This window comes from Taeniopygia guttata, chromosome 10, assembly GCF_048771995.1.
Source record: "Taeniopygia guttata chromosome 10, bTaeGut7.mat, whole genome shotgun sequence".
Classification (NCBI taxonomy): Eukaryota; Metazoa; Chordata; class Aves; order Passeriformes; family Estrildidae; genus Taeniopygia; species Taeniopygia guttata.
This window is the reverse complement of record NC_133035.1, coordinates 6,048,901-6,073,090: the sequence shown is the minus strand read 5'-3', so window position 1 is coordinate 6,073,090 and position 24,190 is coordinate 6,048,901. Positions and strand designations below refer to the sequence as shown.

The 24,190-nt window shown below is 40.3% G+C and overlaps 1 protein-coding gene across 1 annotated transcript in view; it reads left to right on the top strand.

Annotated features, from left to right (window-relative positions):
• The first annotated feature begins 3,317 nt into the window (after positions 1–3,317).
• The window catches only part of ENTREP2 (endosomal transmembrane epsin interactor 2), an 85,157-nt gene continuing 64,284 nt past the window's right edge, over positions 3,318–24,190 (top strand). Inside the window, exon 1 of the mRNA XM_030282012.4 lies at positions 3,318–3,717. Within this exon, the coding sequence (XP_030137872.4) occupies positions 3,478–3,717 (240 nt within the window). The 5' untranslated portion in view covers positions 3,318–3,477. The remainder of the gene's footprint in view (positions 3,718–24,190) is intronic.

The window sequence follows — 24,190 nt, the reverse complement described above, 5'->3', positions numbered from 1 at the left end:
TTAGAATAATAAACCTATTTTAAGTCAAGATATCAAGATGAATGATGAAGGTTGGATATGGAAAGAGATATATTAAGTTTTGTGGGGGTTTCTCATTTTGTGTGTATGTGTAGATAAAGTTTGCATTTTATTTTTCAGGACTGTTACCACATTTGACCAATTTCCACTACATCTTTAAGATGTATATTGTGGTTTAACAAAACAGCTTGGTTTGTTAGTGCTTAATAAGTCCTTAAAGCTGCATATATAGAGAGGGGCTGCTTCAAATCATGAGCTCGTGTAAGGGATGCAGATTTGAGCCATGCTGTATGTAAGTGGCAGTGGCAGGGCCCTTGGACATGCTTTCAGTATCTATACTCTGTAGGGCACCTTTGTAATGGCAAGAGAGGCTTTACTGTAACTGTTGAATTTACTTCTCTTTGCTCCTTTTCCAATTCTGTCATACTTGAAAATGCCATTTGCTTCATCTCAAATAACAGTTGAAGAGACAGATGCATGAAATTCACTGCAGTGCAAAGTGAGCTAGTATAAATACAAACTTCTATTCACTAATACAGTCCTGAGTACAAAGCTGCTTTCTGAACTGGTGGGAGCCAGTAAAGGCTGACAGTTATGGTAAGAGTGGCATCATTATCATACTGGCTTCTGAGTTCTGATGGGGTTTAACAGACTAATAATAAGCCCTGATATGTAGTGCCCTTCTGGCTGCCTTTTGGAAACAAATTATTTGGTAAATTTAAAATTAGTTGGTTATAGTGTTCCCATATAAACATGGCTATTCCAAAGCTTTTGTGGCCACAGTTCTGGAATTTCAGTACCACATCCCATTTACAGTTACACACAGTGATCTAGCATTGAAAAATACCAGTGAAAGTATTGTAAAAGGGTTTCTTCAGCAAAATAACTTCAAGTCAGGGATAATAGTACTTCCCAAATTGCTCTCAAATACTTCTCAAACAAATCCAGCAACTCAGGACTCTTCAAAGAAAACTAAGAGTGTATCCAGAGCTAATTCAGATCTTGAACACTATCTATATCTGAATGCTCACAAGTATTGAAGTGACAAAAAGTGATCTAAAGTCCACTGGATTCATACTGGAAGCCAAAATCATTTTTTCTGGTAGCCTTAGTTGGCCATATTGGAGGGTGTGGAAGTATTGATTACCTGAGAACTGATCCACATGTGAGGTTCATGGACAGCAGATGAGCTGTGGATTGGCAGTGCCAGATCCTCCTCTGGATTACCCACAAATGTGGATTGTTTATTTTTTTATTTTTACATACAAGTTAGAAGGTCCTTGGAAATGAAGGTAAATTGCTTTGTACCTAATGCTTTCAATAGTATCAGCACAGGGAGTTAGTGAGATGTAAATTCACTCCCCAGTGTAATGTGTCCCAATTTCTCCAAGCCCTAGGGCCATCTTGTTCCTGAATGAGAGCACCCAGCTAGAGATTTAAATGCATTTATTAGGGTTTCTAATTGTCCTGCTGTTGAATAACCTAAATCATTTCTGCCTTGATGGAGAATGAGCTACTTAATCATGGAGACTGCAGAGGTTCAGTTTGCATCTGAGCTTTGGTTTTGTTTCTTTTTGCTAGAACCTTTCACCTTATTTGGCAGAACATTGGAACACAGACTCTTCCTTGACTTTGAAAGGGACGTTTTGAAGTAATATTTCCAATGCTGGACAGCAAACAGTTCTACTTAAATAAATACAAGTGGATGTTAGTTTTAGTGTGAATTGGTATAAGCAAAAATTCAGTGTGATCTATAACCATATATTCCCACCTGCCTTCATTTATCTGTTCTGCCTGGGCTTTCAGATGGGAAGTAGCACACCTGTGCCAGCAGTCAGCTTGGGAATATCAGCTGGGAATGTTGTTTCTAGCTGATTCCTCTTTGTTATCAGGCCCATTCTAAATATGTCATTGTCAGCTAACTCTTCTTTTGATTATGAGCAATGTTAATGCAGTACGAATTGCATTTGACTAAAAACTTTTAGCAAAACAGTTGTTTCTTCAGTGTAGAGTTTAGTCAGGTGCTTTTGTCTCTGATTAAAATATGGCTTGCACATGTGCTGGAGCAGTATTTCAGCCATGGTGGGGTGACAGCAGCTGTTATCCCCTGATGTTGTGTGACATAGACAGTGAATTAAGCTGAAAGCAGCGAGCTTTTTTGTGTTTGTTACAGTAAAACATCCGGATATTGTATGAAGAGAGGGGACCTACTCTGACACTTTCATGTCAAGGCACACTTCCTCACTACTACCTCCCCAGGAAACTATCTAATGCTAAGAAAAGTTCCTGAAAGAAAAGGAGCCTCAAATAGAACATGTTAAGCCTGGTGTACATGTGATGTTTGGGTTGAGAATTTTTTTTTAATGAATATCACAGAATTGCAGATATGTAGACTACATGTGCCAATTCCTGTATTTAAAAAATTACTATTTTAGCAGATTATGGTGCTACAAATATGTTAATCTTGGCATAGTTTTACTACCTAAACTATCCTGCAGTATAGTGAGATGCTCATCTGGGGTTTGGGTTCTGCTTGTATGTTTTTCATGAGTAGGCCAAGCTATTTACAGTTGATACCTAATTGCTGTGATTTCCCTTCTGCAAAAGAGTGGCTTCAGGTGCTGTGGGCAGCCTTACCATGCTAGACCCTCTTAGCAGCAGCAGCAGGGCTGAGAAGTTTTTATAATTAGAAGCCTCATATGTTTCTGCTACTGGGGATGCTGCACCTGAGACTTGGTTATGGTTTGCTGTGAGGAATAAAACCTTAAAAAATAAAAAACGTTCCAGATGCCTTCTACACAGAACTGAGACCCAGCCCTGCCCTTCCTCCGCGGCTGGACGAGAGCACACAGAGCAGGGGGGAGGCTGCCGGTGCCGCCGCTGCACAAAGCCCAGGTGGGAGCGATTTTGCCCTCAGGGCCCTGGCGGCAGGAGCGGGGTCGGCTCCGGGGCGCTGCCCGGGCGCCGTCCGGCTGCAGGGGGGCCTCGGGCCGGGCCCCTCGCCCGGTGCTCGCCTCGCACACCGCGCCGAGCCCGCAGGGCCGGCGGCCGCCGCTGATGCTCCGGCCGCTGCCTCCGCCCGCCATTGGCCGTGCACAGCCCTTCCCCGCTCCCCTCCCCTCCCGGAGCGGCAGGCGCCGGGCAGCGGGGCTGGGGCGCTCCGCGGGAGCCGCGGCGAGCCGGGCTGCGGGGCTGGGCCGGACCGGGGCCGCCCCCGCCGGCGGCTGAGGTTGAGCCGCGCCCGCGCGCTGCAGCCCCGCAGCCCCCCCCGCCCCGCGCCAGCAGCGGGGACAGGCGGCGGCGGCGGCTGCTGCCCCTCGCCCGCCGCGCCCCGGCCGGGGCTGCGCGGGTCGCTCCGGGCGCAGGGCGGCTCCTCCTCCATGCGCCGCGGTGCCCGCAGCGCCCGGCTGCCCCGCGGAGCGCGGGGGCGGCGGGAGGCGGCGCGGGGCCGCGCGGAGGATGCCGGCGGGCGGCGGGGCGGCGCGGGCCCCCGGCGGGGCGCGCTCCCTCAGCCCCACCGCGCTGTCCCGCAGCCTGTCCCGCCTGCGCGAGCAGCGCGCCCGCTCGCGGGCCATGCTGGCCCTGGGGGTCACGCAGATGGTGCTCGGCTGCCTCATCGTGGCCGTCAGCTTCGCCGCCCTGGCGCTCACCACCTCGGCCCGCGTCCGCCACTCCTGCCCCTTCTGGGCCGGCTTCTCGGTGAGTCGGGGGGCGCGGGAGGGGCGGGCGGGACCGCCGGCGGCGCCTCAGGGATGCGCGGCCGCCCGCCAGGTGGGACGCGGGCGGAATTGCGGCCTCGGCGCCCTCCCCGCGCCCAGGCGGGCAGGTGAGCTCCTCGATCGGCAGCGCCGTGTTCAGCACGGCCGCGGCGCTGCCCCCGGCCCGGCAGCACCGCGGGGACACCTCCACCTCTCCTCCGGAAGGCTGGCCAAGGTGGATTGGGCTTTACCAACAGCGGCGGGCGAAACTTGGGATGATAAATGAGCCGCTGGCGTTGCCTCAGCCGCCGGCTCCATCGGCGCTGACTTGGGCTCACCTTGAGGGCGGCCGGCGCTCGGGCTCTGGCGCGGCTGCAGATTCAGCAGCGAGCCGAGCGGTGCTGGAGGTGACCAAACGGGACGAGCGGAGCAGGAGTGGGATTTAAGGTACACACACGACACGGAAGAGTTGTGCCGGGGACAGCGCGATGTGCCGGGACGGCTGGAAAGGCCGCGGCTTTGGGGCGTCCCAGAGCCCTCAGAAAAGCTGGGGCTCGCCCCAGGGGAGGTGCTGGTCTGAGGGAAAAACTTGTTTGTTCTGAGCGCAAACTGGGGTCCTTCCGATTCCTTTGTGGTATCCTTGTTCACTTTCTATTGTGTCCTGCTAGCACAAATTTAAAACAAAACAAAAAAAAAAAACCTCAACAAAAAACCAGAGTTGATAGTCTGACTCAGGTGGTCTCATTTAGTGCTGATCATGAGTGGCTGCATCTGTGTGTGGGCACAGTGCACACATGGACACATTAGGATAATCCTGCTTCATGAAAGTTTTTCTCGTAAGCAGTGAAATGGGGCTTGGCATTTATGAAGAATTAGGCATTTCTGAGGGCACTGGTAGCAGACTCTGTGCTCTTGGTGAAGATTTGCTCCATTTAATTTAATGCGTTACTGGTTTCAATTATGTTTCTTCAGCTCTTTTAACGGACCAGAGAGTTTTCAGCTTGAAACGTGCTTGTTAGAAACCAGAAAATTAGATAAAATATTTTGGGTTATTTAGTTTTGAGCATGTGGTGGAAATGGTGTAATTTAAAAAAAAGGTTAAACTATTTAATATGCTCTTAGGCAGATTATTACTTTTTTCCCCCTCAATCCTTCAGAGAAGAAGAGTAATTCTGGATTAATTATTTAGATATCTTTCTTGATTTTGTTGTATTTTATTCTAGTCTTGAAAAGAATTATGAGTTTACACTAATAACATTGATGTTGTAATAGTCATTCTATTGAATTTGATCCTCGACAAGATAATATGCAATTATTTGTTCTGATGAGGTGTGAATTTTAGGTTCAAAATCTGGTTGCTTACATATTAATGTGCTACTAAACCAACACAGCTCAGGCAGCCTTTGTTTCTTACCTTGACAGAGTGAGCAGGAATATGCATAACTGCTTGTGGATTCCAGTAAGCACAACTTTTTCAGTAGTACCTTTTCCCCCACCTCCTGTGTTCTGTCTGCAAAGACACTTCTGGTGGTTGTTGTGCTCCAAGACAGGCTGCTTTCCTTACTCTGGGTGCTTTCTGCTCTTCTCCCTGTGCAGTGTATTGCACAGAAAATGTGTTTCCCACTTTGATTTCATGCATGCTGGTTGCTCACCAGACACCAAAGCCGTCATTCCAGCCTGTGGCAGAACGGGTGCAAGGCTCACAGAATTGCAGGACTGCTGACTAGGAGGCCTTATTTTCCTGTGTTATCAGAATGAGGCAGGTGTACCTTGTTTCCTAAACTAAGAGTTTCCTTTTTGAAAAAATAAATCTACCTTATAAATGAGCTGTCTGAGCATTAGAATAAACTTAGTTTCCTCCTATTATCCTTACCTATAAGTCTCAAGAACTAAGAGGAAATAGAGCAGTTTTTGAAGCATGATGAGCTCTAAAGAACTTTTTGAAGCTGGTTGATTACACAGCCCTTTCTAAAAGCCCTTTGAGGTACTTAGTGGATTTAACAAACACTAGATATATCATCGCTCACAGCTGAAAAATATTCCTGTGGAAGATTAACAGTGTTTAGCTGGCTTCTGTAAAATGCAGTTAAAGAAATAACTACAGGTGGGTTTAAGTGACATGAGAGAAAAATAATGGAACTGTCCTTCCCCTCTTTATTTGGTGCCAAAGTCAGACAGATATTCACTGCCTTCACACTACTTCCTCCTCACTTCTTGGAAGTAAATAATTGAGTGGTTTCATATTAAACTAGACATTCTGAATCTATTTTATTGTGTGTTTATGTGATATACTGTAGTTTTTAGTCATTAGAAATGCACATCCTAAAAGAGGGTAGTCTTGGTGTTGATATTTTTCAGCAGTCTTTGACACCACATTCCCTGTAAATATAAATGAAGGCTTCAAAATCTGTAATGAGTCTTTAAAATGTTTCTGAAAATAGTTTCCTAGTGTTTGTAACAGTTTAGCTGGTTGAAAAAAATAGATCAGGCTGCATATTAAACTCACAGAAAGTTTTGCAATCAAATACAAGGAAAGGTTCTGATTTCTCACTTTCTTTTTCAAATCAAGTGACCATGTAGGTGAGAGCTTATTTAAAGAAAGAGGCACCATAATTTCCATAAAACTTTGAAGAATGCAGAGTTTATTTAAGCAACATCCCATACCATGAACAGGTTATCTTTCATAGCATCATGTTAGGAAGATACTTTTTATCTTCATATATTTTGTATTAAGACATTTTTAAGGTAATTAATCAGAATCAGCCTTACACTGAGCAGAAGGAAATTTGAGGTTTAGATAAGGAGGTACTGGTAAATTCTCTGCATAAGCAACATTTATTGGCAAGACCTTGCAATCTGTGTGCTGAAATGCTTGGCAGCTTGTTCCCATTGCAGTTTCCTGAGAAAATGGTGATTTCTTCTTCACATTCTCTCAACTGGGTAAAAGAAAATGTTTTTTCATAGAAGGGAAATGAGCATAAGTGTCTTTGATCCTGTTAAGTACATCAAGAACAGAGTACTAGTCTGATTTTAATCATGGAAGGATAGATCTCAAAATTAGGCTGTTCTGGTAGATCACTGAAAGTATAAGCAGTGACAAGGTTATTTATCTCTCCCGTAGGTCTATAGTTGCTTGAATATGAGAAAATATTTGTAATCCCTTTGCCCTTTAGAATGCAAACCAAGTGCCAGTTTGTAGTGTGTTGGTTCTATATGTGGCTGGATTGAAGGCAATGCTTCAGTGATGTTCATGGTTCCTGTCAGTGTTGGGACAGCAGCAGACCACAGGCCGATGGAGCTGTGGGTGTGTGACTGCAAAAGCAAATCTCGCTTGGTGAAGTAATTTCTTTGAATTATTTAGAAGTTTGCAGAAAGATGTTTATCCTGCTACCCCCCATCTTGATTTAAGAAAATTACCAGGCTTAGTTAAAGACTAGAGTCCTCTCTAGTAGAGCAAAGTATTAATAAAATAGTAAACTAAATCATAAGATTACCCAGGTTTCTAAAATTACTCTGGCACTAGAAATCTTAGCAAGTGTATTCTTCTTGTATAAATCTTGCTGTGTATTCTTCTATCTCCTTTTTTATCTATGGTTACTTGGCAGTTGTGTTCTTGTGTAAAATCGTATTACTGGAAGATCTTGTGCTGCCTTTCCTTTTTAAAGTTTCTTCTCAATTGTGCTTCTTTTCATTCATATCCCATGTTCAGAGCAGATCAATTCTTCTGGTTTAAAAACATCTTTAACGTAGAATGTTTTCAAGGTTCATGAAATACATGCTTTCTTGTGTTCTTTGAAAAAGGAAACAGATATAAAGGGAGATTGTTGGTGTGAACTCAAACCCAACTTTTCTGTTATGGAAAATAGGAAATATGTTATATACTTGTCTACTTTATTAACTGAGAAAGCTGAATGTAGGAGTCTTTTCTGTATTTTTGTGACATTGTACAAAATAGGTTTAAAAACCTCAGGTGGTGCTTAAAAGAGTTAACTTTTAAAAACTTCTACTTGTCTGTGATCCTGGCTGTTCCTCACATGCAGCTGGTTGTCCTGGCATGTTCCTGTACAGAATCATTGTGGAAGTGAAGGGGAGATGACAATAAAGATAATTTGTTAGCAATTATGGTTTTCCCTTCTTCTCCATTTTAGCTAAAGGGTTTTTGTTTTTCCTTCCTCCTAGTACTACCGTGTTTGATCACTGCTAACTCCTCAGTTAGGAAGTGTAAGGTGCAGTCACAGTTTTAGTTACAAACAGTGGAACTTCCAGTTACAAATACTTGCAAAATAATTACATGAACTTTGATTCTTTGAGACATTATCTGTTACTGTCTACTGCTGTATCCTTTATTAACTACCATCCGTAGGTTTTTCTGATTTCTTTTTGGATTTGCTAACACCTCAGGCACATCTTTCTTTTCCTTTGCAAGTTTTTCAGGGCTTTGAAATGTGAGCAGTCTGTGGAAGGAGGTCAGCTGTCTGGAACTTTGTGTCTCAGGAAGCCTGCTAGGGATGTGTGTTGTGGTACCCAGTGTTGGTAAAAAAAAAAAATCAGTCACCTGCACAGGCTTGCTTCTCACCTTCATAAAATGCACAAGGATTGCAATGTGTCTTTTCTAGGTGAGGGATCATAATTAATTTTATTAGCATACTTGGTTTGTACATCCTGACAATATTGTGTGACAGACAACCCAAAAACATCCAACCCAGAAAACCCATGAGGCTGTTAATAGGTGCCAGTTAAAACCTGTGGCATTGGTGCACAAGAAGAGGTCATACACTTCATAGAACATAAGAACTGAGAGACCTTGGGCGCATCCTCTGTGTTTTATTGAGTCTGTGGTCAGGCAGGGCTTTGGAACAGGGCATGCATGGGTGAAAGTGTTTCCATATCCTGATGGAATGATAGCTAATCAGCTAGACAGAGGAACAGTTAGAAAGATGGCAGCATTCCTTTTTAATGCTTTGAGCTGTGCCTTGTAGAATAACTGTTTGTAACTTCCTGAGAATTTGGGGCTAAGTACTACCTTGAGGCTTTTTTGTCTCCAGTGCACTAGAGAATAGCAGACTCACCGAAGGCAACATTATTTGTTTCATGAGGCACATCAGCTTTTATTGCTTCTGATATGTTCTGTTGCCTTAGCCTTAAGAGCAATTTAATTTTAAAACTTCCTGTGTTACAGGAAGGAGTAGTGGAAGAAAGCAAAGATAATTGTGATAACAAGCAGGAGATGTCCAGTCTGTGGAGAAGAAATAGCATCATTTTTATTAATCCCATATTATTATAACTGACCTGTATTCTGAAGTCTTTCTTTTTCTGTAGGCAGCCAGACTGCAGAATAAGAATATTATTATGAGTAAGTCTCTTACTGTTGTCAGCATACAGTTTTTAGTTAGTTTGTTGTGGGTTTGGTTTTGTCTGTAGCAGAACGACAGGTACGTATGTCTCAGTCTCTTTAGGAACGAAATCTTTTTCCTGGATGCTGGTTGTCCTTTCCAGACAGTTTTTTAATGCTGGAAATGTAGGAGCATTTGGTGCAAAAGACAGCAAATACTGCCAGGAACTTGGGAGAACTAGCTGTGAAGAGCAGGTTAAGTCTACTGCTAAACTTGGACAGAGCTAAGTACCTTGGTGGAAGCGGGAATGTCTAAGGTAAATTATCTAGTTATTTGCAGCTGCTGAACCTTCATTTTAGTTTTATGTTGTGACTTACTGAAGGAATGAGTTGTGAATTACCATGTTTAATTAGCTATACTTTTTTCTGCTCACTCCTGTGCCTTCTGGGATCCAAGGGCAGAACAGATAATGGGACTGTGTAAGGTGTGAATGCCTGAAAATATGTAACTTATAGGAGTATAACAATTTCAGTGGTGTATTTAGAGAAAGCTACTCTTCTAGAAGCAGGTGGTGTGGTCATTACCTCATCTCTTTGGGAGCAACCACATTGCTTTAAAGGAGTGTTATGCAAATGTGACAAACCTAGGGAATTTATAATTGAGGAATATTTATACATTCAGAGCATCCTAGCTTACGTGCAGGCAACATTTTAAGATCAAAATGCCCTAAAGCTTAGTCTTCCATCTTTGGCAAAGTCACAGAGTTGCTGTGTCTACCCCATAAACAGAGGGTTTACAATCTGTTTGTAAGGACACTGTGTTGATTATTTCTTCAAAAGTTCTTGCTCGTGCTGTTTGAAACTGCAGTCCTGTCCCCAGTACATTTTATCATTGTTATTTTTGGTGGTCTGTGGATGTGTCCATATCAGTGTTCTGGTTCTGGTTGTGTGTGTGCTCCCACTCACTGTTCCTGCACACCAGGGAGTGTTCTCAGAGCACAGACTCGGCTCCTGGGGATAAAATGGAGCCAAAAGATGAGCTGGAAGAACACAGTAAATGGAATCTGACTGCTGGGAGGAATGAAGACTCTGGGCCAGTCTGCAGCCTGTCTGAATAGCCACTCATCCATTGAGGGCTTGGTGTGGATGCTCTCATCACCAGCTTCTTTGGCAAACAGATTTGCTCATGTTCCATTTGCTCTTTGGTAATTCACGTAAAACCTGTAAGGCCAATCTGGAAGTTCCTGTATTGTGCAGAAGATGTGAACTCCCTACAAATGACTAGAAATGCTTTGTGCTGGGCAGAATTTTCCTCCATCCTGGGTACATCTACACTGGTAATTTGATGCAGGTCTGCAGATTAAAATAGCCAGTTCTGAGGAGCAGATGCCAGTGCTTGGTGTGTTACTTTTAAGGGCATTGAGTAGGTGGAGTACTTTTGAGCTAATTTTCAGCAAATGAGAAATACTTGTTTGAATTACTGCTGCATAGCTTATATTAAGACATTGTTTTCCAATAGATTGTGGTTTAAAAAATTGAATAATTTCACAATATTCTGAAAATTTTATTACTTGGTTTTATTATTTTCATATTCTGATAAAAATGAGAAATTGTAAACACTTGGAAGAATATGTATTTTTTGCTTGAAGGAGGCAAACTGGATTTAACACTTGGATTTCTGATCTTGAGAAGAGCTTGATTTAAACATAGGTAGTTGAAACAGCAGCACAATTTTAAACTTTTGGGTCTAATTTACAAAGTAGGAGTTACTCTACTTTGCAAGCTTGCTTTCAGTTTTGAATATGAACTTTCCTTCTTTCTAGAAGCCATCATCATGAGTAATTTCTGTTCTGCAGAACCAGCAAATAACTCACTGATAACTATATAGGTTTGTTATTTTTGTCACAGAGAGTCAATCTCAGCAGAATTATTTTCATGTGTGGGTATAATGTATTTACAAGTTGGATTTTTTTTTGCTACTGTTTTAGCAGAAAGGAGCATAGCTTAATCTGAAGATTTTAGATAAGCCTTCAGTGCCAGAGAAATAAAAACAGGTGGTTTTAAACTGAACACACTTAATCCAGGGGCACTGAGAGATAATAAACATGTAGCCTTACACTGCCAATTTTGTATTCACTCTTTTCAGGGAAAAAACTCTTTTCATCTGTTCGAAAACTTGTGCTTGCAGATGTTTTTCAGATTTGTGACAGATTTTTTTTGTCTGATAAAGAAATTAAGATTACTCTCTAGTTAGAAAAAAACAAACCCAAACCAGCACTGAGCATTCAATGTAAAGAGCCAAGGGACAGCAGGATTTATCAATAATAAACAGAGTTATCTCACTGTTATGCATTCTATTGAGCATGGTTCTATGAGAACGCTTAAACTCAATGGTTTTCCTTTGTTATAGCAGTGAAAGCATTTGTTGACTAATGCTGCTAAAATAAGAGGTTTTCAAGTTCTGACTGTATAAACAGTCATCAAGAACTTTGATGGTGCTGTGAACAGGTGTGACACTGCTGTGTCATTCTGGAAATAACATTGGTAGAAAGTGGTTTTGTCATATCTTGAAATCAGCTGTAGTTCAAACAAATTTTATTTTTCTGGAGGCTTAAATAGAAAACCTTTTGAAAACTTGTGAAATATATGGCTAAAAAAAATATTACACTCTCCAGTGCAAAGGCTGCTGTCCCGTGTGTGTGTTGATGTGAAGAGATCTCAGTCTGTTTTATGTGTCTCAGGTCATCCAGAGTATCAAACTATAGACTTGACCCTTTACATGTTCCCACTTAAACAGAAATTTTCTGGGTGTGTAGGACCACTTATACATTCTTGTGGCAAGTTTCACTTTTTGTTTGTGAGCTGAAAGTAAAAAATTGCATTTAGAAAACTCTTAATGAAAGTGTGGGATCTTTAGATGAAGAACAGATGAGCTTCCTCTTGCTTGCCTATACAGACATGATTTGTATCTGGAAGGTTATTGTGTTTATTGCAAATGAGAATATACCAAATGGATGCTGTTGTAGTCCTTTCTGCCTTGAAAATTGCTTTCCAAAAAGCAATGTTAATTCAAGAAGTGCTAGATTTGAGTTTTCATTTTGCAGTGGATTTAAACATAATAGAGTTTTCATGTGAAATAGATTTTCATTATACATAAAGAGTAAAAGGGAGCATCAAAAAAGAATATTTCTGAGTTTGCAACAAATATTTGGTTGTAAAGGATACTTGAACGATGTTGATTTAGGGAGTGGAGATTTATTTAGATACATCAGAGTATTATAAATAATTTTAATGTTCAAAGTAACACTAAAACCAGAACAAGGCAAGCCACAAAACAAAACACCACTGGAGTTGGGGGGAGGAGGGGAAATCCGTGTAGGATAATGGCTCATGCCCTGGAGACACATTCCCATTGGGTCTGTAATTGCAGGACTCCCTTACAGCTGCACCTCATGATTTCTCTGATGCATCTCTGCCCCTCCTAGCACAGAACCTGTGCATGGAACCAGAGAGAATACTGAGGGCAGCACAGATGGGGTGGCAGGTGCACGTTGTCTGCCTGACAACGCTGCACACTTTGGGTAAGATGTTAACAACTTGTCCATGTTGCCTTTTATGCATAAACCAGCAATGGTTGTCCTTTCAGAAAGACAGAAGTAAGTTATGGTAGGTAGGAGTCAGATTTAATGTGTAGGCTGAAGTCCTCCACATAACCAATTCTTCACATTTGTTCTGGTACAAGAGGAGACATTAGCTTTTTTAAGGAGTTCCTAACAGGAAACTCTTGTCCTTTTTATTCTTGTGTGACGTATCTTGGTCTGAGCCTAAGGAATTTATAATAATTTAGAACTTCTTATTTTCCTCCCTTAAAATTTTTCCTTTATTCCTTATGAAATTTGGAATAAAGCTTCATAGTCAGACCATACTTTGAGATCCTGTGAAATATCACTACAATAACTAGGAACAATACTAAAACATTGCTGTCATTTTTGAAGTTCATGTTAATTCAGTAAATATTTTCGTTCCTACCTAAGTAGTTTAAATCTTCAGTGCAGCTTTTCCTTTGAGCTTTTCAAATACTCACACTGTGGCTTGACAGACTCATTTCTCTTGGTGTGTAATATTTGCCTTTTCAGTGGAGAAGAACCTTTACTGTGAAAGCAATAATGACAGTACAAACAATAAAGTGTTGTACAGATAATAAGGGTGACTAATATCAGACCAATATCTGGTGGCATTTGGTGCCTACCACAGACCATGTGCTCATCTTCCTTTACTGACCTTCTGTTGTGGTTTAACATAGCTTTGTTTTTAGTTAAAGAGAAAATCCATCAGTTACAGAAATAATTCCCTTGAAGGACCTCGGCAGCTTCCTTTAGACCTCACTTCTGGAACTGATGGATTTTCTCTCCCTGTGAGTCAAGGGTCTGAAAGACCAAATATCAAACCAGGTATTAGGAAAAGTGGTCCCAGTGACAGGACCTGTCAGTCCTAGGTGAGGCTTGTGTGAAGAGTTCAGTCATACCTGTCACGGGTTTGTGAACCTGAAATAATGGGCAGGAAGGCAGAAGGAAACAAAACCATTTTCTACTTCTGACCTTGTACCCTCCCCTGTGGCAATGCCCTTTTTGCCTGTGGGACTAGAAGTCACCACCAGGACAATTGTAATGTCCTTCCACTTGATAGTTCCTTCTTATAGCCTGACAGTTTAAAAACTTGCCTTCCAGTATGAATTGTTTGGGGCTAGCTTGAGGTTTTGCCTCAATCAGCTGCTTTGGTTCCTAACTACAGATGTAATTATCTTGTTAATTAACCTATTTTGAAAAACTAGAGAAGATAAGAATAGGGGAAAAAGGAGTAAATTTGAGAGTTACAGTTACTTTTCAATCTTGAATATTTCAGCAACAAGCAATTTTATTTTTATTTTTGGAGGTTGGTTATTTTGGGATTCTGAAGATTTCTTCCCTTCATCAGTGTCTGATTTGATTTATATAACATCAATGCAATAAGATAGGTCTGTGAAGAATTTTGCCTGTGGAAAAGTAATTCTATATGCAGTAACATTTAGAGCTCCTGGATAATAAAAATAAATTTAATTTTTTTTGTTTATAGTCAGGTATATTATATTTAGGAACTATATGGGAGTCCCCAAACAATATATTTCCTTGGATCTGCTGTATTTGTATTAATCAAAAAAAAGAATCTGATGCCAAATTGAATGCTGTAGTAATGAGCTGTAGCTCAAATTCTTGAAAACTAGATCATGTAGAAATTAGAGCAATGTTTTAAACACTATTTCCCTGATTCAGAAAGGTCTAAAAATACTTCTGGTGCCTTGTGTCTGTCTGTTAACCACATAACACCAAAAATGTTAGACCTCCTTTGCCTCCAGCCTAGGTGCCTCAGGAATCAGTGTTTTAGCCAGTGTAGCTGTCAGTGATGTAGTTCTTGTGTAGAGTTCGAGAAGGTAAATGAGACCAATGTTAGGAGCAGCTTTTCTGCGGCTGTGTTTGGTTTTGGGTAAAGCACGACAATGCAGCACTGCAGCTGTGATCTGTTCCAGCCGGTGCCAGGAATGCCCCCCTGAGCCAGGAGTGTCAGGGAAGGTCCTGGCAGTGCCCAGCTGCTGCAGAGGTGGCTCCCAGTCAGTCACCTGCCAGCTCGGCGTGTCCCTGTTCCCTCGGCACCTGCAGGAGCAGCCAGGGATGGGCTCTGCGAGTGACAGCAAATCCTGCCCCGCTGGCCCTTCAGCAGCACCAAACAAAGCTGAAATCTGACTTACAGCACAGGCCCTAGGACCTGCCAAAGGTGAATAGGATGTGGAAAGCTTATACTTAAAAATAGTATGAGGCTTAAAAATAGTATGAACACTTGGTGAAGTGTTCTGTTTTCTGAAAGCAGAAAATTCAACAGGCAGTGTAATTATATTTGTTTGAGTCCCACAAGAAGCCTGTGGATTAACAGTAATGCACAGTGATTACATTAATCAGTAGACTCTGGTGGAAATGGGAAGTTTAATAGTATAAATGCATATAATAATACTTTGGATGAAGTAAAAAATACTTTCTGAGGAGATCATCCGGAAGATGAAAAAATGTAATTTTACAAACAAATCTGCAGAAAAGGATTCCTTTCTTTTCCAATTAAATTGCCAGTGAATAGCTTGAGAAGGAAAAGGTAGGTTTGTATATTAAAGAAGGTAGTTTCTCTAGCAAGGAAAAGGATACGTCATATAGCTATTTTAGTTAGGTTATAGTTGGATGGAGTGTTATTTACTGGATTTCCCAGAAGCAGGCACTAACTTCAGTGTAAGGCAAAAATATGTATTAAAAATCAATGTATTTGGTGTCTGTTAAAGAAGACCTTGTTCATTTAAATGGGAGAAATGTTTGCTTCCCCTGTTGCCACTTGAAATGCCTGAAGAGTGGGAAGATGAGAATAAGCAAATAGTTTGTTCTCAGACAAGATTCACACCTCCTCAATCCCCAAAGAACTTTCTTCAAAAATGTGCTATCTGTTCCCTCTGTGTTTCCACATCTGACAAGTGATGATCTGTTACTTTAGTAAGTTCTAAATATGCCCAACCATTGGATAACAAGGTTGTACAAACACGCTGAGGGAACTCTAATAAACATTATAGTGAGGAATAGTTCTTGCCCTTCTTTGCCTGAGAAATTAAAACTTTTCTAGCATAAAAAGAACTAGAGCATGTTGCAGGGACAATGAATTCTGTCATTTCACTGGCCCAGTGGTCTGTAGCAAGGCTTTAAGGAATGTGCCAGCAGATAATGCAAGGAATACTTCCTAGAAATCTAGGATTGTAATATAGCATTAGCTGAGATATAGATTCACAGTTTATAATCCTGTGGAATAGCAAATATATAGAAGTAACCCTCTTAAATATAAATGGAAATTCTGCACAGATATTTACTTTTGGCTGCTGGTTTGGTTTTTGTTAATTTGTTTGAGTTTTTTTTTGCTTAGTGGGGATTTCTTGGTCTGTTGTGTTTTTTATGTTGGTTTTTTTTTTTTTGGTTGCTGGGATTTTACATTTTGTTGCTTGAGTTTTTTTTTTTTTGGTTGGTTTTTTTTTTTTTAATATATATTGTCAGAATTTCATAATATGGTGTTGAAACAAGCTAGAACAAGGTAAGCTGAAGGCTGATCTTTCAAGGGTGTCCTGCCTGTAGGAGTTGGTTTGTTTTCCTACAAAATAGAGGTCAATTATTCAGAAGGAAAAAAAAGCGAGAGCCAGAAAATTCTTTTGCTTGATGAGGTACTAATATCACAGTTTTGACAGTAACCTTTCTGTCTGTAGAAGTGAGGGTCTCCAATGCCTGTGTTGAGCAGCTGGGAGCTGTGCCCTGGTGCTGTGTCAGGTTGCCTTGGCTCCCAGCTCACAATAACCTTTGTGCTTGAACGCAGCCACCGAGGGTCCCTTCCCTCAGTAAATTAAACATCTCCTGCCTTTCTGTCGTGTTCTGTAGACCTGAGATCTCTTCCTCTGCTCTCTCTCAGCTCCTTCATACAAAGTGTTGATCAAAGTTTGCAGAATCCAATTGATTCTTGACTGAGAGTAAAAAATGGTTAAATGTGATTCTGTGTAGTTTTTTTTTTTTTACTGGTTATGCATTCACCTTAGGAAAACAAACAAAACTAAACCCACAAAAAAAACCCCTCTAAACCAGTAAGCATTCAATTTGTAATTGATCTTAATAATGTTCCTCCTAGTTGAATTGTAGGAGGAAGGGAAGAAACATCAGAGTCATAAATATAGTCCTTATGGAAAGTTAGTGGATGATGGAAAGGACAGGGTTTTTTAGTGGTCAAAATCGTCTTCTACCAACAGAATTATCTCCTCCTGCACCAACCCAGGTGAAAGGATGACTTGCAAACAACACAGCTTTGCTAAGGGTGTGAAAGTAATGTCCTAAATAAAAATGGAATCAAGCTTGAGAAAAAGCAATGTGGAGATGATGCTTGTGATTAGGAACATACTTGGAGTCTTTTCCAAGTTTATTAAATATTATAATGGTGCTCCCTGGGCTGGCAAGGCTGCTTAAGAGTAAGTGCAGGTTTGGGTTTGAAAGCTGCAAATCCCAAGTGTGATCAGTGATAAAAGAATTGGGAAAAGGCTGCTACTATAATCTCATAAAAACAGCCACAAACTTGAAAGATATTTTCTTAACTTAATATTTTCTTTATGTGATCACATACTAAACAATATTATCTTCATGGGCTCTAATTAACTGCCAGAAAAATGACCATCCTTTCTGACAGTTTCTTCAATTTGCCTCCATTGACCCATAGAAGCAGAATATCCTTCTGATTTTTGTCAAGAAATTTATTAGACAAAAACAAAAATTCATTCATCAAAATGTAGGTATATAACAAAAATTTACCTACGTTGTAGCAAAACAATAAAAACTTAGCTGTGTTATAGCAAAAGGAGATTGAATTAAATTAAGAGGGCAAGTAAGGATGACATTGACTCTAAAATAGCACCAAAGGCTGATTGGTTTTCTCTGTATATAATTTCATCATTAACACAAGCTATATTACACTTCATAGACTCAGATGGCAGGACTTGGCTTACGAGTTTTACTGGTGTAAGACTACATTTTTAGTGTGTTTTTTATCTCCTCCTCCTTTTTTTTTTTTTTTTGGTTTTTGTTTTTTTGTTGTTTTTTTTCTTTGTTTCCCGGCAGCTTAGTGGCCTGCATGAATTTAATACCTGATGGTGTGTAACTAACTGGGCAGCAGCAGTAGCTTAGCAACATCAGCTAGTGCTGATGAGTAGCTAGTGCCAAAGAACAGTGTTGGCTTTCATCATTTTAAAATGCCAGCTGGTTCTTTAATAGTCTTTCTATATTTGGAGATTAATTGATAATTGTGTTTTAGATCTAGGCTGGATTTCACCATTAAATTGTTTGATAAAGAATTTGGGAGTCTCAGAAGTTTCAGCTGTAGGCATTGATATAAGATTTAGGAAGGGCATGGTAATTACTAAATCCCCAAGTGAGGCACTCGGTGGTGGAGAGTACACAGAAACCTTCCTTGCTTCCAATTCCCTGTAAGTGCACAAGCAAAGCTATCTGAATGTACCAAAGGAGTGGTAAACTGCATTCTCTGAGAATTGGGATGTTTTCTTAATAAATAAGAATGTCCAATAAATATGTGCACATTTTTTATATAAGTAAATTAGAAAATAAATTAATACTACAAACATATTCTGATTCTATGCTTATATGTATACACACACAACATATAAAATATCAATAATGTATATTTTTACAGAAATCATAAAGTTATAGAAATGTGTACTTGGCATGGGTCTCAGCAGCTCATCTATTCTATTTTCAGTGTGAGATCCATCTATAAACAGCAGCATCTCTAGATGAGTGTTTGCTTAGATGTTTCTGAAGTAAGGTAATAAGGAATCTGTATAACCTTGATTACATCTTCCAGCACTTAACTACTCCTGTGCTCGTATAAATCTTATACATTAACTCTGTATATCCTAATATGGAATGTAATTTTTTTCTGGGAGTTAAGCTTCTGATATTTTTTGATGCATATATGATGGACACAAGGGCAAATGATTTTGTTGCTATTCATTTGTTGAGGATTTTTAACCTACCAGAAAATACCACTGTTCTTTAGCCTGGCTAAACCATACAGAATTTTCTAACTTCACTTATAAGTAGTTTTCTAAATCTCTGCATCTTTATTTCTGACCTAGATTCTCTATAGTAGTTGGATATATTTAATTAAATGTGGGCAAGCTGGGCAGAGCATTCTTGCTGAGAAACTTCACCAGTTCTTATTGCAACAGAATGGATACTGTGCAATCTGCATGGATGACACTCCTGCTAATTTGTTCCCAGATGCTGTCTGTGTCCCTGTGTTCCTCTGTCACTTTCTTATTCATATGTTAATTCCTACCTAAACTAATCTTCAAGCCCTTCTCTGCAGTTTTCCCATTTTCTGACAGTTAGGGCCCTTTATGTACTGAAGTATTAATACCTTCTCCTGAGTTTACTTTTCAGCAGTGTTAGAGCATCCTCATTTGCAAACATCTTTTAATTTCCTGTTTGAAATACTTGCTTTTCATATTTCAAGGTACTTAGGTTGGTTGTGGTACTAGCGTGTGTCCCAGCTTGAGGTCATGTGTTGATGGTTATCTCAGTGTGTCTCCACAGAACAGTGTGGGTTCAGATGTGCACTTTCAGAATGAATTCTGCACACGGGGCTTTCATTCATCTTCTGGAGCTCTCTGAGCGTGCAGACTGCTTAGCACTAAACTGGAAAGTGTGCTTCCACAGAATCTCTAATGCTGGCTGCCTCTGGATGGGCATTCAAATCCATGGGCTCAGACTAGAGCTAGGTCTTGTTCCTAAAGGCTCAACAAAACAACCCAGATACACCCCAGCTAACAACAAAAAATCCAACAAACCCCCCATACCCTACCACAAACAAAAACCCTGAAACAAAATGAAACAAGCAAACAAAAACCCCAAACAAACCAACCCCCACAGCCACCCAACCGAAACAAAGCCTGCCAAAGCAGCCATGCTCCAGAACCATGGCTGGTGTGGATGTCAGCGTCCCAGACATCTGTTCCTTGGGCAGCTCGGTTCCTGCTGGCCTGCACTGCCCGGGGGTGTAGACACAGTTGTCACAAACACGTTGTTTTGTAAGCTGCACACCTGTGCTGATCCTACAGAACAAGCTTTTGGAGGGATGGAAACTCTTGGGTGACAGCTGGAGGCTGGGTGGGTTTGGTGCCACCCTGTGATGCTGTGCATTGCAGTAAGCCATGCCTCGTTGAAGGACTCAAATTTGTCGCAGGTTTTTTTGTGAATTCTGTTTTGCATTCATACCTTGGAACTTTTAAAAGTATTGAATAACTGGTGATAACTACCATTTTTTGCAAAAACCCAGAAGGTATTTTCTATGGAGAAGACTGGAGAATTTTTCACGAGAGGAGCTTTCCTGAGAGCTAGTGGACAAGTCTCATGACTTTGTTGCTAGAAGAAGCTTTACATGTCTCTCCTTGGCTTCAGCCAGTTTTGTCTTTCTGGTTTAGTCCCTGTCTGATCCTCTCGCCACGCTGGAATAATCTGACAGTCTTTGGTTCATTAGAACTGCTTTTGGTAGTAGGTGTAATAGCTGTCATTGAAATGATTTTTTAATAAGTATGTAGGATGTTTCATGTTTGTAAATCTGCCACTTATTAACACTTGCACGTGTTTTCTGGTTCCATTCTCTCTCTTATTGTTCCTCAGAGGAGTTACTGTACAAATACTTGGAGAAAATCACTTTCTGTTGTATTTATATAACACTGCTAAAAGGATTTATAAATTGGAAGCCAGCACTATGCAACTCAAGTCATGTTTGACTTGAACTGTAGCAGAAAATTACTTTGAATATTTAATAGCTTTCTAGTTAAAAGTCTTCTGATTTGATTTTAAAGGTATTTGGTGTGCAACAGGGAACAAATTATAGCCTTTTACTGACAGGTAAGTGGTATTATAAAATCATAAATGTATACAGTTTGTCATTTTCAGGAGAAGGAAAAATGAAGATTCAAATTTTCAGAGTAGTTTAGAAGTATTAATTACTGTGATTTCCTTTCAGTGTTGAATCTTATTTACTTCATCTGCTTTGAAAATTCTAGGCTAGCACTGTATTCCAGCTAATATCAATGTTTGATATGTTAGTGATTTCTTTTCATGTATAAGGTGGATTTCATAGCTTAAAAATGACAAGCCATAACAACATACAGAAAGGTACTGCCTCCCTGTAGAATCACTAAATGCAGAATAAAAAGCATGGTTTTAGTTTCCAAATATTGACAGTGAGTTCTAGGAAAGCACTGCAATGTCTTGCACAGACTGACTCACTAAAATGCTCACTATGAAGGCTTACCTGGAGCTTAGGATTTCTCTACTGTTAAAAGCACATCCTGCAGACTGCAAAGAAGTAAGAAAAGATGAGAAATTAGGGGGAAATATAATTGACAGGTTGTATATTTGAGGAAAATAAAATTGTGCTGGTGACTGATTTGAGAAAGCTTCTCTTGCTGATCACCTCCCTTGGAGATCTTGAGGCAGAAAAAGATTGGATTTTTTGGCTTACCCAAGATGTAAATCAATTTGAAGGAGCTTTTCAGACCACATTTCTGTTCTGTTACTACTGCTTACAAAATTGGTTGATGGATTAGAGGGTATTTAAGAATGGGGCAAACTGCTTTTTCTTTGAGTATTTCAAAACCAGCACCATTATGTTTTTGTGTCCCTGAGTTACAATTGCTACATAGGTAGTTTCTTGCCAATTTCAAAATTGTACATACGATTTTAGTAATTTTTTTTTTTTGAGTACTCATAACCTTACTATCAGGAAGGGAGACAAGAACTTCAGTGAATACAAGATGCTGTGTTCTTAGCATCTTGATATGTGATATGGGAACAGAGTACCAGATCCTAGTTTTTAATTCTCTTCTATTTCAGGGAGGTATTTTAAAGAAATCAATGATTTTTTATATGAGTTTGGTATCAGTGGGATAGCAAGAATCATGGATTCTGGAGCACAGTGTGTATAGTGGAATTATACAATGGCCTGGCTTGGAAGGGACCCTAAAGCTCATCTCATTCCATCCTCCCTGCCACGGGCAGGGACACCTTCCACTGTCCCAGACTGCTCCAAGCCCCACCCAACCTGCCCTTGGACACTTCCAGGGATGGGGCAGCCACAGCTTCTCTGGGAATCTGTGCCAGGGCCTCAGCACCCTCCCAGGAAACAATTTCTACCTAGCACCTAACCTAAGCCTGCTCTTTGTCAGTTTGGCAATTTAATTTTGATGAGTATTTTCTGAACCTATAGTGCCTGTAGTTAGTGGAAGGTCCAAAATCATCCTAAAAAATAAAAAATGGCTTATTATGTTTGAATATGCAGTGGTTCAGCATTTTGATGTGTAAAATAGAAGTTCAGAATGCCCTTTATTGTATCTAGTAATAACCTGAGTAACAAACTGTGTTCACTTCTATCATATTTTGAGGTATAGCAAGGGAATATTTCTGTGTTTCAAGAGCAGCAATGCCGTGATTTTTCTTCTCTGCCAAGACAATAAAATAAGATGTTAACTGGGCAGGCAGCAGTGCAACGTTTCACTGAGCATGGTCTGCAGAACTGCTGGAGCTGGAATGAGAGTTTTGCAGTCTGCATCACTTGGCATCAGTTACTCCTCTGTGAATTGGCACTTCTCATGCAGCATCTCTGCTGCTTCTCCATAGTCCCACTGATCCTTCAGACATTTTCAGAAGTTTACAGAATATATCTGCAAAAGACATAGCTTATGTTAAATACTAAACCTTAAAGGGGATAAATTATCAGCTACAAAACAGAAGATTTTTAATTTTGCTATAATTTTATATTTCAAGTGGCTTATTTCTTTTTTGGCTACTTGGTAGAAAAAAATATACATTTGTTTGCACTTCTTTTAAAAATATTGCTTTTACTTTTAATGATGTTTTAAAATTTGATTTTCATTACATTTTTCTGACTTTACTACTGACTTCTGGCAATTTTCTGACTTCACTTCTCTGGCCCTTTCTTTTTCATATCCCATTTCCCCAGTGCCTGCCTGCTGCAGAGCTCCCTGTTTAGCAGTTATCTGCTTTTACTCTTTGTGTGTGTGAATTTAAAATCAAACAAAAAACTACCAAAATAAAATCAAACCCTACTGAGAATTGACAATACTCTCTACCTCCTGTCTTGATAATCCACTTGATGCTGCTACTGATTTCCATGTCTCAAGATGGAAAGTAGGATAGGAAGTCTAGAGGGAAGAGACAGGACAGTTTTTGTCTTTTTTCCTTCTTTTTATCAACAGCAGTAACAATTTTGCTGCCCCTCCTGCAGTTTTTTTGTGCTCTAACACAACTGATCTACAAAATGATCAGTAACATTTCCTGGTAATGTTCCTTGTGAAGCTGTACTGGAATTCTGGAACAAGTTAGATTTGAGGTCTTTCTGTAAAATAAAGACTGAAAAAAGGAAGGATGCTTCTCTGTGTCTTTCACTTGTTGGGGATAAAGAAGGCCTGTGTCCTTCAAAGCAGTTATCAGCAGTGTAAAACAATTACATCAGCAATGAAAACAATTAGAACATAAGTGAGGGTCCCTCTATTACCACCAAAATTCTGTGGCAATTTCCTTAGGGGGGATATCAGGAGAGAGATTAAGAACCTTCTGAGATAACTACAACATGGACAAAGTATGGATCTCTAAAGGTGTCTCTCCTGAAATTACTTTGAAAAAGTACAGTAGAGCTTGTTTATTGCAAGCACAATCTGACATGCTGTATAAGACGCTCTAAGTTCATTACATTTTGCAGCATTACAGTGAATTAGCAAAGAGCTGTCTTAATTTGCAGAGTGTTTGAAGCATAGAAAGGTGAGATGACCTATTGAATGACAAAGATTTGTGCATTCCAGAATCAAGAAACCTACTCTGCAAAAAGACCCAAGCTTTCCAGCTTTTTCCTTTGTATTTTCTTTCTGAGTCTGTTAACTTTTTTTTTTTCTTCTTCATGTCATTAGACTTTCCTTAGGTGTTGTCTTTAGCCATTGAGTGTCTGACAGTTTGTAACCCTGTGGAAAAAAAGAAGTACACGGTACTGGTCTAAAGCAAGGCTGAATGCTGTGTGGTGTTACAAAGGATCTGTAATGTCTGGGAACAGTTCTACAACGAGTAGGAAGGAAATTCTGAAGAAAGTGGGATGAGAAGACACAGATGAAAGTTCCTTTATAGATGAAAGTTCCTTTACATGCTGAAACACAAAAATGACTGAGAATATGATGATTTTCTCCTATCCCAGAGAACAAAATCATTGTCATTTTAAGAGAGTAATTGAAGTTTTTTGCAAGAGTTATTTGTCAAGAGCATTGTTAAAATGAAAAAAGATTCCCAATCCACATTAATACTCATGGAATGCTGAATATTGTTGTCTTTTGTTTTTAACAGCCCTCATCATTCTTTCCTATTCAGTTTCTTTCTTCCTCTTCCTTTAAGGAGTATTTAGTGAAGCAGAAGCTGTGATTAATTGATGATGTCCATGCCACCTTCAAGATCAAAATGAC